This window comes from Neovison vison, chromosome 4 (assembly GCF_020171115.1).
Source record: "Neovison vison isolate M4711 chromosome 4, ASM_NN_V1, whole genome shotgun sequence".
In the NCBI taxonomy this organism is placed as follows: Eukaryota; Metazoa; Chordata; class Mammalia; order Carnivora; family Mustelidae; genus Neogale; species Neogale vison.
The window spans coordinates 29,221,407-29,239,919 of NC_058094.1; the positions used below are offsets into that span (position 1 = coordinate 29,221,407).

Consider the following 18,513-nt stretch of genomic DNA (forward strand, 5'->3'; position numbering starts at 1 on the left):
TTCTTGAGTCACTGAAAAAATGGCCCCAGCTAATTGCAGATATTGCCTTCCCAGCCAAGCATAGCAACCAGGATTGTTTCCATCGATATATAGGCTGGAGCAGACAACCACAACTAGGTGGCCCCATATCCCAGGTGGAACATGTTCAGGTTTGATAATAAAGATCTGTACTCCCGACCATTTAGTTTCAGAGGCTTTCTTAGGTCATTTCAGTAAGTTCTCAATAACATGACAGCATTTTGGCAAGTTGGGTATGTGGACATTTGGTCAGTTGTAGAATTATATTTCTGTGTATGTATGTAAATGCAATTCATCAGCTGAGCATTGTGATTCTTTTACTCTGAGGGATATAAGACCAGACAGTGATTCTTGCATTTAAGCAATGGAAATTATAAAAATTAATGATTCTGTTTATCTCCACTTTTGTCTTACTAGCTATACCTCTGTGTTTTTGTTTGGTTGGATATTTGTATGTGTGTGTTTAGTGGTTTCGAGTTTACACTATACACCTTTAACTCATTACCATCTTTGTCAAAAAATATTTCACTCATAACTTAAGAACTTATAGATTTCTAGTCATCCTTTCTGTTACTCTTTTCATACTTTTTATTTCTTCATGTAATGAACTCAATGATACATTATTATTTTAACTTAAATTAGTGTTCTTTTCAAGAGATTAGAAATATGGGTAGAAAGATTTAAATTGCCCCGTATATCTATCATTTCCTTTGTTCTACATTTCTTCCTATTGGTTCACATTTCCATCTGTTGTGATTTTTCTCCTGGCTGAAGAACTTCCTTTAGCATTTTTTCTGGTACAGATTTGCTGGGGAAATTCTCTCAGCTTCTGTTTGTTACAAAAATATTAATGCTATATTCCTTTTTTAGTATCTTTCTTAAGTATGTGAGTCAAGGTTGATGGTTTCCCCCCCTTCCATCACTTCAGTTCTACTCCATCGTTTTCTGGCTTGCATTGTTTCTGATGAGAAATTGGCTATCATTTGTATCTTTGTTCCTCTATTCATAATGGTTTTTTTTGGGTTTTTTTCCTCCTCTGGCTACTTTCTTAAGATATTTTATTACTGGGGCGCGTGGGTGGCTCAGTGAGTTAAGTTGCTGCCTTCGGCTCGGGTCATGATCTCGGGGTCCTGGGATTGGGTCCCGCATCGGGCTCTCTGCTCGGCGGGGAGCCTGCTTCCCTCTCTCTCTCTCTGCCTGCCTCTCCATCTACTTGTGATTTCTCTCTGTCAAATAAATAAATAAAATCTTTAAAAGAAAAAAAAAGATATTTTATTACTGCTTTTCAGCAATTTCATTATAATGTGATTTGCAGTGAGTTTTTTTGATGTTTCTATGACCTTTTTGAATCTATAGGATTATAGTTTTCATCATTTATTAACCATTTCTTCAAATTTGTTTCCATTCTTCCTGCCCCCTTCTAATTACTCATGTGTTAGACCATTTCACGCTGTTCCACAGGTTACTGAAGTTCTGGGGGGTTTTGTTGGTGGTGGTGGTCTTTCCCCTTTTTTTGGTTCTCTTTGTGTTTCATTTTAGATGGACTATTGCTTTGTTTCAAGCTCACAGGTCTTCTGCCATGTCTCATTAGTTGCCAATCCCATCTTTTTTTGGTTTCCATTTCAGATATTATATTTTCATATTAAAAAAAGTTCAGTTTGGTTCCTTTTTTTGTCTTCCATACCTCTGTCAACATATACGTGTTTTTCTTTACATCTTTGAGTCTATAGAACATGTTTACAGTACCTGTTTTAATATCTTTTTCTGGTGATTTCATTATTCTGTCATTTCTGTTTTTGTTGATTAGCATTTACTGGTTATGGGCCTGAAATTTAGTTTTTAATTATTGCTATAATCTTGATCTTTTTAAGAATGAAGAAATCCATTCCTTTATTGTTGAAGGTTTATCTGTTTATTTTGTTTTCTGGTCTTAAGAATCCAAATCCAGATAAAGAAAAACCTCCATGTAATGCTCAAGAGTTAGAAGAATGTGACATTTTCTTTGAAGAGAGCTCCAGTTTATGCAGATTTGATGGCAGTACCTTAAAAACTACTCATGTGGTAAGTTCTTGATCATTATATTTCTAAAAACTTATGGGTAAGTACAAGTTACATGAGATGATAATTGACCAAATGTGTAATTTGCAAAGCTGGCTTGATTGGCAGTTTATTGGCTATGATCTAAAACTCATCAGTCCATGAAGTTGGAGTTTCATACCACCATCCCCAATAAAACACTGTTGTGTTGTTTTGGTACAGTTGCATATTTGGTATCTTGTGATTGGCTTTTTTCTATTCAGGTTCTTATATATAGTTACAACTAATTTTTCATAACCTCTTATCTTTTTTCATTTGAAATTATAAGTTTTCTTCATGTTCTTATTTCAATCTGGTTTAAAGACTGGGTGGCACTATATAATGTTATGGCTGGTGTTCTTGTGTATATGCATATATAGTAGTTGTCCTATAGATTATAGGATGCACTTTTAATACATTTTTAAAATTGCATTATTCATGATGATGCTATTTTTTAAACATCCCTTCTTTACATGAAGTCTTTTTCTATATTCAGGTGTTTTCTTTAATAGAGTTACAGAAGTCAGATTAAATCTATAGTCTCATTCATGTTAGCAGTTATTACCTATGTCATTGCATCTTTACCTGCTCCTTCATTTTTTTTGTTTGATCTTTACTAATTGGCGTACAAGATATAGGATTTTTAGTCTGTGGTTTTTTATTTTTGACTGTTTCATAATGATTACTTTTGACTCTTTTGTGAAGAATTTTTTCCTTTGTTTTGCTGTTTCTGACTGACTTGTGTGGTCTTCTTTATAAAATGTGTTCTTAAAGAGCATTTATGGTAGTCTCCATTATAAGTAGGTTCTGTCTTCAGAAAGTTAAGAAACATACATACAGTTTCTCATTGTACCATAGTTTTTAGAGATGATATCTGATAAAACATTTTCAGTATTTTGTACATACTCTGAAATTGTTTAATCACAATTCAGTGTTAATTGCTGGTTTAACTCCAGTCATTTGTATTTTGTATAAATTGCAAAATGATCACCGCAATGTCTAGGTAATGTTTGTCACCATACGTAGTTAGAAATTTTTCTCTTATAATGAGAACTTTTAAGGTGTGCTCTGTTAATAATTTCAAATATGAAGTATAGTACTATTAACTGTAGTCACTGTGCTATACTTTATAATACCCAATACTTACTTATAACTGGAAGTTTATACCTGTTGACACCCTTAATCCATCCCCCAGCCACCATCAGGTGTGAGGTGTGAAGGCATATCTCATGGTGGTTTTGATTTACATTACATTTCTTGATGCTTAATGTTGTTGAGTACCTTTTCATGTACGAGTTGGCCATCTGTGTAGATCTTTTTTGGAAAAAAGATCTATTTAGTTCCCTTAATCTTTTTTTTTTTTTTAAGATTTTATTTATTTGACAGACAGAGATCACTAGTATGCAGAGAGGCAGGCAGAGTCAGAGAGGAGGAAGCAGGTTCCTTGCTGAGCAGAGAGCCCGATGTGGGGCTCGATCCCAGGACCCTGAGGTCATGACCTGAGCCGAAGGCAGAGGCTTAACCAACTGAGCCACCCAGGCACCCTCCCTTAATCATTTTTTAATTGCATTGTTTGTTTTTGACTGTGTAATTATAGTTCTTTATAAATTTTGGATGTTAACCCTTTATCAGATATGATTTACAGATTTTTTTTTTCCTATGCAGGAGGGTTGCCTTTTCATTTTGTTGATCATTTCCTTTGCTGTTCAGAAGTTTTTTGGTTCAAAACAGTCCCGCTTGTTACTTTTGCTTTTGTTGCCTTTGCTCCAAAAAATCATTGCCAAGACTAAGGTCAAGAAGCTTAGTGCTTCTGTTTTCTTTTAGGAGTTCTATGGTTTCAGGTCTTAAGTTAAACTTTTTAATCCATTTGAGTGAGTTTTTGTGTATAATGTAAAGATAGTGGTCCAATTTATCCAATTTTCCCAACACTGTTTGTTGAAGGGGGACTCTCCTTTCTCCATTGTGTATTCTTGGCTCCTTTATCATAAATTGAGCATATGTGGGTGGTTTTACTTCTGGACTCCGTTCCATTTCTGTATCTGTTTTTATGTCAATACTATACTGTTTTGATTACTATAGCTTTGTAATATAATTTGAAATCAGGAGGCGTTTTTTAATAGATTATGTTGGCTATTTGGGATCTTTGGTAGTTCCATATAAATGTTAGGATTTTGTTCTGTTTCTAAGAAAGAAGCCATTGGAATTTTGCTAGGAATATTATTGACTCTAAATTGCTTTGCTTAATATGGACATTTTAACAATTTTTCCAATCCATGAGCATGGAACATCTTTCCATTTATTTTTGTTTTCTTCAGTTTCTTCTATTGGTATCTTATAGTTTTCAGTGTACACATTGTTGACCTCCTTGGTTGAATTTATTCCTAATTTATTCTTTTCAGTGCAATTGTTAGTGAGATTGCTTTCTTAATTTCTATTTCCAACAGTATGTAACTAGTATATAGAAACAATGGCTTCTGTATTTTGACTTTGCATCCTGCAACTTTACTGAATTTGTTAGTTTTAACAGTTTTTTACTAGAGTCTTTAGGGTTTTCTATGTAATATGTCATCTGCAAATAGTGACAGTTTTACTTCTTCCTTTGACTTGGATGCCTTTTCTTTTTCCTGCCTAATTGCTATGCTTAGGATTTCCAATAGTATGTCGAATAAATGTGGTAAGAGTGGGTATCCTTTTCTTATTCTTGATCTTTGAAGAAAAGCTTTTAACTTTTCACTGTTGAGTTTGATATTAGCTGTGGGCTTGTCATCTGTGGCCTTTATTATGTTGAGGTGTGTTCCCTTTTGTACCCACTTTTTTAGAGTTTTTATAAATGTTGAATTTTGTCAGATGCTTTTTCTACATGTATTGAAATGATCATATGATTGTTTTCTTCATTTTATTGATGTGGAATATCATTAATTTAGAGATATTGAACCCTTGCATTTCTGAAATAAACCTCACTTGCCCTTATTCTGTGACCCTTTTTATGTGTTAATTCATTTTGTTAATATTTCGTTGAGGAGTTTAGCATCTGTGTTTATCATCAGTATTGGCCTGCAATTTTATTTTTCTTGTGGCATTTTTGTCATCAGGGCAACGCTGGCCTTATAAAATGAGTTTGGAAGTGTTCCCTCCTCTTCTATTTTTGGAAGCCTTTCAAAAAGATTGATACTAATTTTTATTTAAGTGTATGGTAGAATTCACCAGTGAAGCTCTCTTGTCCTGGACTGTATAAGGAGGTTTTTGATAAACTGGTCACTTTATCCATTTCTTTAGGTTGTCCTATTTGCTAATGTATAATTGTTCATGGTAGTCTCATGATCCTTTGTATTTCTGTGGTATCCGTTGTAACTTTTTCATTTCTGATTTTGAGTTCATTCTTTTTCCTTGGCAAGTCTAAGTCTAGCTAGAGGTTTGTCAATTTTGTTTATCTTTTCTAAAGAACCAGCTTTTAGAGACTAAAAAGACAGTAGGAAAGATCAATGAAACTATCATTTATTTCTACTCTGATCTTTATTTCCTTCTTTTTACTAACTTCGGGCTTTGTTCTTTTTCTCGCTCCTTGAGGTATAACATTAGGTTGTTTATTTATGATTTTTCTTGTTTCTTGAGGTAGTAATTTGTTGCTATTCAGTCTTAGAAATGCTTTTGCTTCATTCCAAATGTTTTGGTATATTGTATTTCCATTTTCTGTTGTCTCAAGGTATTTTTTGAGTTCTCTTTTGTTTTCTTTTTGACCCATTGGTTGTTTTATAGCATGTTTAATCTCCACATATTTCTGAATTTTCCGGTTTTATATTTGCAAATGATTGTAGTTTCATACCATTGTGATCAGAAAAGTGCTTGATAAGATCTCAGGCTTCTTAAATTTATTAAGACTTGTTCTGTGCCTTAGTATCTCATCTATTCTGGAGAGTGCTTCATGTTCACTTTAGAAGAATGTCTACTCTGTTGCTTTTGGATGGAATGTTTTTGTAAGTCTCTTAAGTCTGTCTTAATGATTTTTCTGAGTGGATGATCTAACCATTGGTGAAAGTGGGTTATTAAAGTCCCCTATTATTATTCAGGTCTGTTAATATTTGCTTTATGTATGTAGGTGTTTCTGTGTTGGCTTCATAAATATTTACAAATGTTACATTCTCTTATTAGAGTGACCTTTTTATCATTATATAATGACTTTGTTTCTCTCTTATTACAGTCTTTGTCTTAAAGTCTGTTTTGTCTGATATAAGTATAGCTACCCCAACCTTCTTTAGGTTTCCACTGAATGAAGTATTTTCTCCATCCCTTCACTTTTGATCTATGTGTGTCCTTACATCTGAAGTGAGTCTCTCCTAGGCAGCATGTAGATGGGTCCTGGTTTTTTTTTCTTTCTTTTTCTTTAAGCAAGTCTGTATTTTTATTGGAGAGTTTATTTACATTTTAATTAGTTATTGATAGGTATGTACTTATTGCCATTTTGCTACTTATTTTCTGACTATTTTGTAGTTTCTCTGTTCTTTTCTTTGTCTTTTTTTGTGATTTGATGATTTTCCAGAGTGGTGTGCTTAGATTCCTTTATCTTTTGTGTATGTACTGTACGTTTTTGCTTAATGGTTACCATGAGGTTTATTTACATTTAACAGCTTATAACTGTTTTATGTTGATAACAGCTTAAGTCTGAATGCATTTTAAGGCTCTAAATTTTTACTCCCTGTAACATTTAATGTTTTTAATGCACGATTAACATTTTTATAGTTTTGTGTATCCCTTAACATATTGTTGTAGTTCTATTTTTACGACTTTCATCTTTTAACCTTCATATTACCTTTTACAGGTGATTAACCCGCCATTTTTACAACATTAAATTATTTTGAAAATTAATGTGTATTTACCTTTACCAGTGAGATTTATATTTTCACATGTTTTTCTGTTACTATCTGGCCTTCTTTTTTAGAAGTCCCTTTAACATTTCTTACAAGGCCAGTGTAGTGGTGGTGAACTCCTTCAGCTTTTACTTGTCTGGAAAACTGTTTCTCCTGCCATTCTGAATGATTTCCTTGCCAGGTAGAGTATTCTTGATTGGAAATATTTTTCTTTTGGCACTCTGAGTGTATCATATTATAAACTTCTGGCCTACAAAATTACCCCTGAAAAAACTGCCACTAGTCTTGGTGTGATGGTGGCGGTCCCTTGTATAAAACAAGTTGTTTTTCTTTTCCTGCTTTTGAGATTCTCTTCTTGTCAGGGAGTCTTGGTGGCTCAGTTGGTTAAGTGTTGGACTCTTCATTTCAGCTCAGGTCATGATGTCAGGGCAGTGAGATCAAGTCCCATGTTTGGCTCCATGCTGAGTGCAGAATCTGCTTGGCATTCTCTCCATCTCCCGCACGTGTGCATGCTCTTTGTCTCTGTCTCTCAAAAAAAAAAAAAAAAAAAGATTCTCTCCTTGCTTTTAACTTTTGACACTTTAAATATATCTTTTTTTTTTTTTAAAGATTTTATTTATTTATTTGAGAGAGAGAGACAGTGAGAGAGAGCAGGAGCGAGGAGAAGGTCAGAGAGCGAAGCAGACTCCCCATGGAGCTGGGAGCCTGATGTGGGACTCGATCCCGGGACTCCAGGATCACGCCCTGAGCCGGAGGCAGTCGTCCAACCAACTGCGCCACCCAGGCGTCCCTAAATATATCTTGGTGTAGGTCTCTTTGAATTCATCTTACTTGGAACTTTCTGGGTGTCCTGAATCTCAATGTCTTTCGTTCCCTAGGTTAGGGATATTTTCTGCCCCTTTTTCTTCATTTTGGGACCCCGGTAATTGCAGATGTTCTGATTGATGTTGTTCCGTAAGGTCCTTAAGCTATATTTGCTGGGTTTTTTTCCATTTTGCTGCTCTGATTTGGTAGGTTCTGCTGCTTTATATTTGAGATCACTTATCCTTTTCTGCTTCATCCAGTCTGCTGTTGAACTCTTCTTGGTATACTTTTCAGTGATTGTATTCTTTAGCTCTGTGACTCCTGTTTGGTACTTTCTTGTATTTTCTATCTTTTTGTTGAAGTTTTTGCTTTGATTATCCATTCTTCATGTTTGGTGGGTGTCTTTATGACTGTTATTTTCAGTTCTTTTCTGGGTAAACAAACCACTTACCTCCATTTCATTAAGGCATCTTTCTGACATTTGTCTTGTCCTTCCTGTTTCTTAATTTTTCTGACTTATCTGTGTTGGTTTCTATGCATTAGATAAAACACCCAACTCTCTGAAGGAATGGTCGCTTGTAGGAATGGTCTCTTGCAGGAGATGAACCTTATTATTCAGCTCGCCCTTAGCTCTTGATTGTCTCTCAAACCTTTCTGATTGCCTAAGCAACCTACTTTACTCTTAGTAGCTCCCAGTATTAGAGGGTGTACCAACACCTGTCAGTGTCCCTAAGTGGAGGATCCCAGTCAGCAGCTATATTCAGGCTGATTGGAAGCCTGTCCCTCAGGCAATGGCGCTTTTTTTTTTTTTTTTTAAGATTTTATTTATTTATTTGACAGAGAAACAGATCACAAGCAGACAGAGAGGCAGATAGAGAGGGAGAGGGAAGCAGGCTCCCTGCTGAGCAGAGAGTTCGATGCGGGACTTGATCCCAGGACCCTGGGATCATGACCTGAGCTGAAGGCAGAGGCTTTAACCCACTGAGCCACCCAGGCGCCCAGGCAATGGCTTTTAAAGTATGCAAAATATATAGTTATAAACAGAAGTTCCATTGTCCACCAGAACTGGGTAAACTAGAGGTGTCCCCAGATGGCAGCTACAAAAGTCAGGATGCCAGAGATGTGTACAAGCTCCTTTCTAGGAGTTACACTCTGGAACAAGGCAGAGAGATAGCACAACAATAGTACTGTCTCCATCCCCAGAAAGTATGTCAGAAGTCCCTGAATGGGTGTCAGACTAGCAACCCCGAAGCCTGTCCCTCAGCCTGAAGTTCGAGGCCAAGCAAATAGACCTTCTTCACAGAAAAACTTGGGATAGGTTTCTTTCTGCTAGTGCTGTGCCCTGGTGATGGCAGCTGGCCAAAAACTGCATCTCCAGTTGTTACTGTCCCATGGGATCCAGGAATAACAACCCCACTGGCCCCCAGAGATAGGCAGTTACAAGGCATCCCCTACATAGTAGCCATAAAAACAGATGACCAGATTAAAAACTGGGGTTCTTGATGTATGTACAGCTTCCCTCTGGAGATGCTGGCCCCGGAGCACAGCAAGGGAGGGTGCAAAGATGGTGCCAACCATCTGAGGTCTCTGGAGAGGAGCGTAGCTAGCTCTCAGATGGTATTTAATTAGAAACCTGCCCCTCAGGCTGCAGCTATGAAGATAAGCTGATAGGCCTCTTTTACAGAGAGAAAGACTGGCTACTTCAGTTTTTTGCCTCTGTGCTTTTCCCTAGGGGTGGTACCTGGTTAAGAATGCTTTCTCTGTCCTATGCAGGCTTGTGGGATCTCTAAGACTGAATCCCTCTGTCAGAGCCAAGTGATCTAGAGGCCTCTCATGGGTGGCAGCCACAAAAATTGGGGCACCTTCTGAGAGGTAGCCTGTGCTCTGGAGTGAGGCAGAGTGAGGAATGCAAAATTTGACACTTGCCATTTCTCTCTCTCAGGAGTATTCCAATATGACTGTAGATGAGTGGTAAATTAGTTGCTTAATAAGAAGTAAGTAAGTCTGGGTACTTTGCAGTCAGCTGCCTCTACGGCTGTTAAGTCTGTGCCCTGTGGCTCTTTAATAACAGTTTCTCAGTTCAAGCTCCCTTGCTTTCAAACGTAAATGTTTTGGAGACTCATCTCTCAAGTGCACACTGGTCATAAAAGGTGGGGTGCCTGATATGGAGTTAAACCCATCATTTCTCAGGGAGTAGCTTGGTGTTCCAAGTTCCCTCTTGATTGTAGGTGACTGTGCCAAGGTTTATGTAGGGTTTATGGTGAGATTCTGTCTCAGCCCCTCTACCTGCTTAGATAGAGGTTTTTTTCTCAGAGCAGATTGTTCCACTTATAGCTGTAGATTCATTGTGACCATGTGAGGATCTTTCTGTGCTGCCATCTTGAACCAAATCTCTTAAATATCTTGTCTTTGATTCAGTTGCGTTAAATTTGAGACCAGAGTTTCTTTTTTATAATTATAAGCACTTTGATTTTTCTATTATTAGACATTTTTTATAAATAAACAGATTCTGTGAAGTAAAAATACATAAACATTGCTGTTTGGGTATAAGTGAATGGTATAAATGGAACAGCTCCAACAAATAAGTAATAAGTGCATCTTTTTTCTAAAGGCAGAATTGGTTTGTCAGCGTATTGTATGAAAGTCAAGGTCTAGGTCTACCTGGTTAAATGTGTAGTTTCTTGAAACTTGTCATTGGAGGAAGGGAACGAAGGAGGCTATAGTATTGCAGATGTTCACTGCTACATCCACTTTAGGAATCAAATAGTTCTTTATTGACAATTTGTACTTCTTTCTACAGTGTTCACTTCAGGTATTCTCTTCTTGATTTCATTTGTTATAACTTTGGACAATTTGAAATTACCTGTACATGGAAAGGTCAGTGTATGTCCTTATAGTTAGGAAACAATACTATAACAAAAAGGTCAGAACTCTATATTATAAATGACAGATTTTTCAAAATATAAAATTCCCTGAAAGAAATGGAAATCAGGCTTAGAATTTGACATTTGGAAAATAAAATGTAAAATGAATATATGCAGCAACATAATAAAAGAAGTATTAAGTAGTAGATCTGAGAAAGAAAAGTAATGAGATATGGTCATCTTATTATTGGATGTAAAGCACCAATCAGAATTCAAATATAAATGAAGAGGAGGAGTTATTTTTGCTTCTGTCTAGAGCTATACTGTACAAAATAGTAGCCACTGGCCACATAGTAGGTAATGAGCATTTGAAATATAGCTTTTTGAATTGAGATATATGATAAATACACAACCAGATTTTGAAGTCTTAAAAGAAAAAGAGACTATTAAATACATAAGTAACTTTTATTTGAATTTTTATGTTGAAATAGAAAGAGTTTAGATAATGTTTGGTTAATGTGAGTACTAGAAAATTCAAAATTATGTATGTAGTATGCAGTTTCTGCTGAATAACACTAATTTGTAATGATCAAATTAATTGTAGACTTGAGCAATCAAAAGGTAATAGGATATTTTTAAAAATTATAGTGAGTTTCTAAGATCACACCAGATGGTATTTTTTTTAAGATTTTTAAAATTCATCTGAGAGGGAGAGAGAGAGCACAAGCAGAGGGAGCAGGAAAGAAAGAGAGAAGCAGCCTTCCCACTGAGCAGGGAGCCTGATATGGGTCTCAGTCCCAGGACCCTGGGATCATGACCCGAGCCAAAGGCAGACGCTTAACCAGCTAAGCCACCCAGGCACCCGAAGATCAGATAGTATTCATCATATGCTGCTTAAAACATGAAACTGAAATAGCTAAAAAAAAGTATTTGCAACTTATAAATAAATAAAGCCATCAAGATAAGAAGCAGAGGAGTTACAAAAAGGAAATAATTCTTTTAGATTAATATCTTTATGAAAGCTAGTAGAAAAAGCATGTATCTAATATACTAATTCTTTTAAAAAGATATTAAGGATAAGATCAGAAGTTATAGGGTAGGAAGTATGTTTAGAAAGGATCTAAACCAATGGTCCTCAAGATTTTGGTCTCAGGATCCTTTGGTCTTATATTCTTGGAATATCTTGACCAAGAATTAGAATTTAAGCTGTATTGGGGCACCTGGGTGGCTCAGTTGGTTAAGCATCCAGCTCTTGGTTTTGCCTCAGGTCATGATCTCAGGGTCTTGGGATTGAGCCCCACATCAAGCTCTGCATTCAGTAAGGAGTCTGCCTGAGAATCTCCCTCTCCGCGTACCTCTCCCCCCTCCCCTTAAATGCACGCATAGTCTAAAATAAACCTTTTTAAAAAAAGAAATTAAGCTATATAATAATTTCCTTAATATGGCCTCCATAACAAAGTACCACAGACTAGGTGACTTAAACAATGGAAATTTGTTTTCTCACAGTTCTGGAGGCTAGAAGTCAGATCTAGGTGTTAGCATGGTTAGATTCTTCTGAAGCCTCTCTCCTTGGCTTGTAGATGGTTGGCTGTCGTCTTCTTTTAGTAATCACATGGGCCTCCTGCCTATGTTTGTTTCCTAATCTTTTTTAAGGGCATAGTCATATTGGATTAGGACCCACCCTAATGACCTCAGTTTAACTTAACAAAGGTTCTGTCTTCAAATAAGGTCACATTCTGAGGTACTGTGGGGTTAAGACTTAAACATAACCGACTTTGGAAGGGCCACAGCTTAAGCCCACAATATCCTTTATCTAGATTCTAGCAGTCATTAACATTTTGCCACATTTCTTTTTTTCTATCTCCTCTCCTATTTGCGAATATATTTAGGAATGAGTTCCACAAGCATGTCCCTTTACCCCCAGTACCTCGCATATACACTAAAAACGAAGGCATTTTCCTATATAACCACAATACAAGTGAGGAAGTTTAATGTTGATAACAATACTTTTATCTAATACAGTGCATACCAGATTTTGCCAATTGCACAAATGGCAATTTTTTTGGGACGCCTGGGTGGCTCCGTTGGTTAAGCAGCTGCCTTCGGCTCAGGTCATGATCCCAGCGTCCTGGGATCGAGTCCCACATCGGGCTCCTTGCTCGGCAGGGAGCCTGCTTCTCCCTCTGCCTCTGCCTGCCTCTCTGTCTGCCTGTGCTCACTCTCTCTCCCTCTCTCTCTGACAAATAAATAAAGAAAATCTTTAAATGGCAATTTTTTTTTCCTGATTTGGAAACATTGCAAATTAGTTGTGATCTCTCTATAGTCTCCTTTAATTTGGAATACCCAGTTACCCAGCTTTTACACCATTGACTTTGTTTTGTACCTTTTATGAACTGTATCCAATATTCCCTCAAAATCAGATTCATTTGCTACATTTTTGCCAGGAATACCACATAAATGAAATTTCTTTTTTAGAGAAGAATGATAATTTTTCTCATGAAGAAGAACTTTGTGGCAGTTTTCCTTACTATTGTGATGTGAAATTTAATTGGATTAAATTGGTATTTACCAGGTTTCTCTTCTCCTAAGTTATCATCTTCCCCTTTGAATGAATACACACTTTGTGTGAAGGACAGAGTAATCTCGATAAAGGGTTTAGTAGGCTTTGTCATGTCCCTCTGCTTTCCTTCTTATAGTGGCTTCCTATCTGTCATATTTAGAATTATGTCTAGAATTTTTACCATCATCTATAAACCCTCTTCTGTAACTCATTGTATGTATTTTAAATTGAAACCCAACACGCATACATGTAACAAAAATTTCACAAAACAGTATTATCCTTATTGTATAAGACATTCTTCATTCCATATCATTTTTAATGAGATAAAATAGTTCTCTTTTCTGATCTAGTTAATTTTGCCAAAAAGGTTGAGACCCATAGTTTAAAAAACACTGCCCTCCAGTGCTGATTGTCTCTCATGCTCTACCATTTTTTACTTAGCTCACTTTTCTTCAGCCATGATGGCCTTCATATTCCTCATACTAAAAACATGCTTCTGTTAACACTCCCTATACCTGCAGTGTTCTGCCTTGTCTCATTTGTCCCTTTATTCAAAACTTTCTTCACATGTTATCTTCCATCTCTTAATAGCCTGTATCAAACACAACTGCATTTCTGTTCACCTGTTTTCTTTTTTTTAATGGCATTTTTCTATTGATATATTTACATATTTATATTGTATGATACATTATGATACAGCTAAAGATCCAATCTGATAATTTTCAAAAGTGAAAAAAATGTTTTTCCTTATAATTCTTAAAAAATGGCTATTGTCTGCAGGTGTTAGTAAAGTAAAAATTTAAGTGCGTTTTTCCCAGTTGTATTTTATGCCACTTAAGCTAAGATCTGGCATCTTCCCATGTTAAAACATCATTACATAATTAACTTCAGAAATGGATGTTCAAACAAAAATGCAACTTGGGATTTTGTAAGGCGACTTTTCTGTTATTTTCAAACATCGATTTTGGACATACCACACATGCACAACTTATCAACACAATTTAACAATTCAAGCAGAATACACACATATCTTATAGTATGTGGGTTACCATATCTGAAATAGTGCTCTGCCAGGGACATCCTCAATTGTTGCTTAATATAAAAAAATATAAAAAAGGAGGGTGGGGGAAGAGGAGAAGATAATGGAGTGAAAGGACCCTGAGCCAACAGTTACACGTAAGGCAATTCACTCTGAAAACGACCTAAAGACTGGCACAAAAGATCTTCCACAGCTAAAGCATAAAGAGAAGAGAAGAGTGAGAGGGGCAGAGACATGGAATCCTGAACTGAACCAAACCCCCAGCTTGGGGGGTTGTGATCTCTCTGGATTGTGACCCAGAAGCAAGAGGGATATCATGGGCTCACTTGAGTTAGGGGCACAGTCTCCACAGTGGATACTCCCGCCCTAGAGAACTGCACACAGGGAAGGTAAGTCCTCATAACATTCTGGCTTTAAAAATCAGCAGCACTCATTGCTTAACTCTGGAAGCTTTGAAAATCAGCGGGGCTTAGCTGGGAGAGCCAGATGCAAGTGTGTGCTCTTAGAGGCTAATGTGCTATATTTCTTGGTCCAAGAAGCAGCAATTTGAAAAGCACCTAGGTTATACATGGAAATGTATTGCCTAGTTTCAGGACATGTGCCAGAGGGGCAGGGATTTATAGGAACTTTCTCTTGGAACAGAGGTGCTCACAAGTACCATATTTCTTGCCCCTTCTTCATCTGAGCTGGCTGGAAGCATGTGGGAGCTGATTTTGACATTCTGCAACTACCCCACTAGCACTACTTTTCCCACTCCAGCAGTCACTGTGGACCTACCACTCCCAATCTGTCCACTGCAGCACATGCTCCTCCAAAGTGGCTCTAGCCTGGACCACCTGGTGGGCAGCCTCAGTAGGGAACAGCATTACCCCAAAGCAACTAATATCATATTTGCCACACCTAGTGGGCAGCCCTGGCCAGGACCAGTGTCCCTCCAAAGCACATCCTGTCCAAGGAAGGGGGAGCTGGCCCTGCCTATCAGTATGTCCACAGTTGCTACAGCCAGGCCTCTCAGCCAGTTGTACAAGGGGCAAGCTCTGCCCACCAGTACCTGCAGCAGTCAAAGCCAGTCATCACAGACAGCCTGAGTAAGGACCAGACCTGCTGACTAGCATACTCAAAGCTGCTCTAGCTGGGCATCTAGCTGGTCATGCTGGTGGCAAACTCTGTCCACCAATGTGCCCACAGTAGTCGTGGCAATTCATTCTTGACAGCTGACTGGTGGGCCAGCCCTGTCTACAAGCAACCCCACACACAACAGGAAAGTTCTTGCAGTCCACAGAGAGAACATCCCTGGAGCACCTGGTTCTAGTGACCTGGGGGGAATTGCATTTCTAGACCTCACAGGATGCCTTCTACATCAGGCCACTACTTTCAAGACCAGAAGACACAGCTGACCTACCTAATACATGGAAACAAACACAGAGTCAGACAAAATGAGGAGACAAGGTAATATGTTCCAAACAAAAGAACAAGACAAATTTCATAAAAGCTAAACCAAATGGAGATAATTAGTCTACCTGATAGAGCTCAAAGTAATCTTTCAGCTTGACAGGAAGAGTAGATAAACAGCGAGAACTTCAGTGAAGGGAAAAAATATATTAAAAACCCATCAGTGCTAAAGAATACAATACTTGAAAAATTGACAGCAGATTAGACAATGTAGAATAATGGATTAAGAATCTGGAAGACAGGGTAGTGGAAAGCAACCAAGCTGAGCAGGAAAAAGAATTTTTAAGATAAGGATCGGTTAAGGGATGCCTGGGTGGCTCAGTTGGTTAAGCAGCTGCCTTCAGCTCGGGTCATGATCCCAGCATCCTGGGATCGAGTCCCACGTCAGGCTCCTTGCTCAGCAGGGAGCCTGCTTCTCCCTCTGCCTCTGCCTGCCATTCTGTCTGCCTGTGCTCTCTCTCTCTCTCTCTGACAAATAAATAAAATCTTAAAAAAAAAATGATTTAAAAAAAAAAGATAAGGATCGGTTAAGGGACATCTGTGAAACATCAAGCGTAGTAACATTTGCATTATAGTGTTTTTAGGAGAAAAAAGAGAAAGCAAGAGAAAACCAATTTGAAGACATAACAACTGAAAATTTTCCTAACCTGGGGAAGGAAACACATATACATGTTTCAGAGCCCCAAACAAGATGAACTCAAAGAGGTCCACACCAAGACAGAACAATTTAAAGGTAAAGAGGGACTCTTAAAAACAGTAAGAGAAAAGCAAACAGTTACATACAAGGGAAACTCCATAAGGCTAATGACTGATTTTTCAGCAGAAATTCTGCAGGCCAGAAGAGGGTGGCATGGTATATTCAAAGTGCAAAAAGGAAGAAACCTATAACCAAGAATATTCTACCTGGCAAGGTTATTGTTCATAATTGAAAGAGACACAAAAAGTTTACCAGACAAAAGTTAAAGGAGTTCATCACAACTAAACTGGCTTTACACAACAAATGTTAAAGAGACTTCCTTAAATGGAACAGAAAAGGCCATAACTAAAATTCAGAAAATTATGAGGGAAAAACTATCACTGGTAAAGGGAAATATACAGGTAAAGGTAGATCAGTTGCTTATAAGGCTAGTATGTATTTTGAAAGACAAAGCAGTAAAGTTAAATGTATCTTAAAAAATTAAGAATACACAAAATAAAAGATGTAAGACATACACATAAACATGGAAGAGGAAATATATATGTATATATGTAGTCCTTTCAGTTTGTGCTCTAAGTGATCATCAACAATGTAGACTGCTGTATACATGCGATGCTATATATGAACCTCATGGTAACCAAAAACTAAGAGCTTTTAATAGATCCACAAAATAATAGAGAACGGAATATAAGCAAAACACTAAAGAAAGTTGTTAAGTCACAAAAGAAGAAAGCAAGGGACAGGAACAGAGAACTACCAAAATAACCAGAAAAACAACAATTGGCAATGACCTATTGATTACTTCAATGTAAATGTACTACATGCTCCAATCAAAAGATATGGGGTGACCAAATGGATTAAAGAAAAAAAAACCCATATGTATTCAGCCTAAGTGAGACTCATTTCAGAACTAAAGACACATAGAGACTGAAAGTGAAGAAATGGAAAATGATACCATGCAAATGAAGTGGAAAAAAAAAGGGGGGGGTAGCAATACTTATATCAAATAAAATAGACTTTAAAACAAAGACTATAACTAGAAACAAAGAATGGATAATGATACATTATTAAAATAATCATAAGGGGGTGCGTGGGTGACTTAATCATTAAGCATCTGCCTTTGGCTCAGGTCATGATCCCAGAGTCCTGGGATCAAACTCCACATCAGGCTTCCTGCTCAGTGGGAGGCCTGCTTCTCCCTCTCCCACTCCTCCCACTTGTGTTCCTGCTCTTGCTGTCTCTCTCTGTCAAATAAATAAATAAAATCTTAAAAAATAAAATAATGATAAAGAGAACAATACAGCAAGAGTATATACAATCGTAAATATCTGTGCAACCAATATAGGAGCACCCACATGTATAAAAGCAAATATTAAAAGAAAAGGAAGAAATTGACAGTAATAAAATAATAGACTTTCTCGCCCCACTTACATCAATGGATAGACCATCAAGACAGAAAAATCAGATTACTAGGGAAACAGTAGCTTTGAATAACACATTAGACTAGATGGACTTAACATATACAGAACATTCCATCCCAAGTTGGCAGAGTACACATTCAAGTGCACATGGAACATTCTCCAGAATAGATCACATGCTGGCCACAAAACAAGTCTCAACAAATTCAGAAAGATTGGAATCCTATCAAGCATCTTTTCCAGTCACAGTGTATGAAACTAGAAATCAATTACAAAAACAAAACTGGATAAAACACAGATACATAGAGGCTAAACAATTTTCTGATAAACAACCAGTGAGTCAATGCAGGAAATCAAAGAGGAATTCAAAAATTACCTGGAGACAAATGGAAATAGAAACACAATGGTTCAAATCTTTGGGATGCAGCAAAAGCAATTCTAAGAAGCCATACAGGCCTATCTCAAGAAACAAGAAAAATATCAGTCTTACCTCTCAACTAATGGAATGAGAAAAAGAGCAAAGCCAAAGTTAGTAGGAGGAAGGTAATAAAGAATAGAACAGTAGTAAATGAAATAGAGACTAAATAAACAATAGAAAAGACCATTGAAATGAAAGCTGGTTCTTTGCAAAGATAAACAAAATTGATAAACCTTTTGCCAAAGTCATCAGGAAAAAGACTCAAATGAAACAGAAAAGAAAGAGAAGCTGAAACTGGTACC

The 18,513-nt window shown here is 37.1% G+C and overlaps 1 protein-coding gene across 1 annotated transcript in view; it reads left to right on the forward strand.

The window, feature by feature from the left end:
* NUDCD1 (NudC domain containing 1) overlaps nucleotides 1–18,513 on the forward strand; it is an 80,616-nt gene that overhangs the window by 41,523 nt on the left and 20,580 nt on the right. The window contains exon 8 of the mRNA XM_044245084.1: nucleotides 1,954–2,079. Coding sequence (XP_044101019.1) covers nucleotides 1,954–2,079 — 126 coding nt within the window. The remainder of the gene's footprint in view (nucleotides 1–1,953; nucleotides 2,080–18,513) is intronic.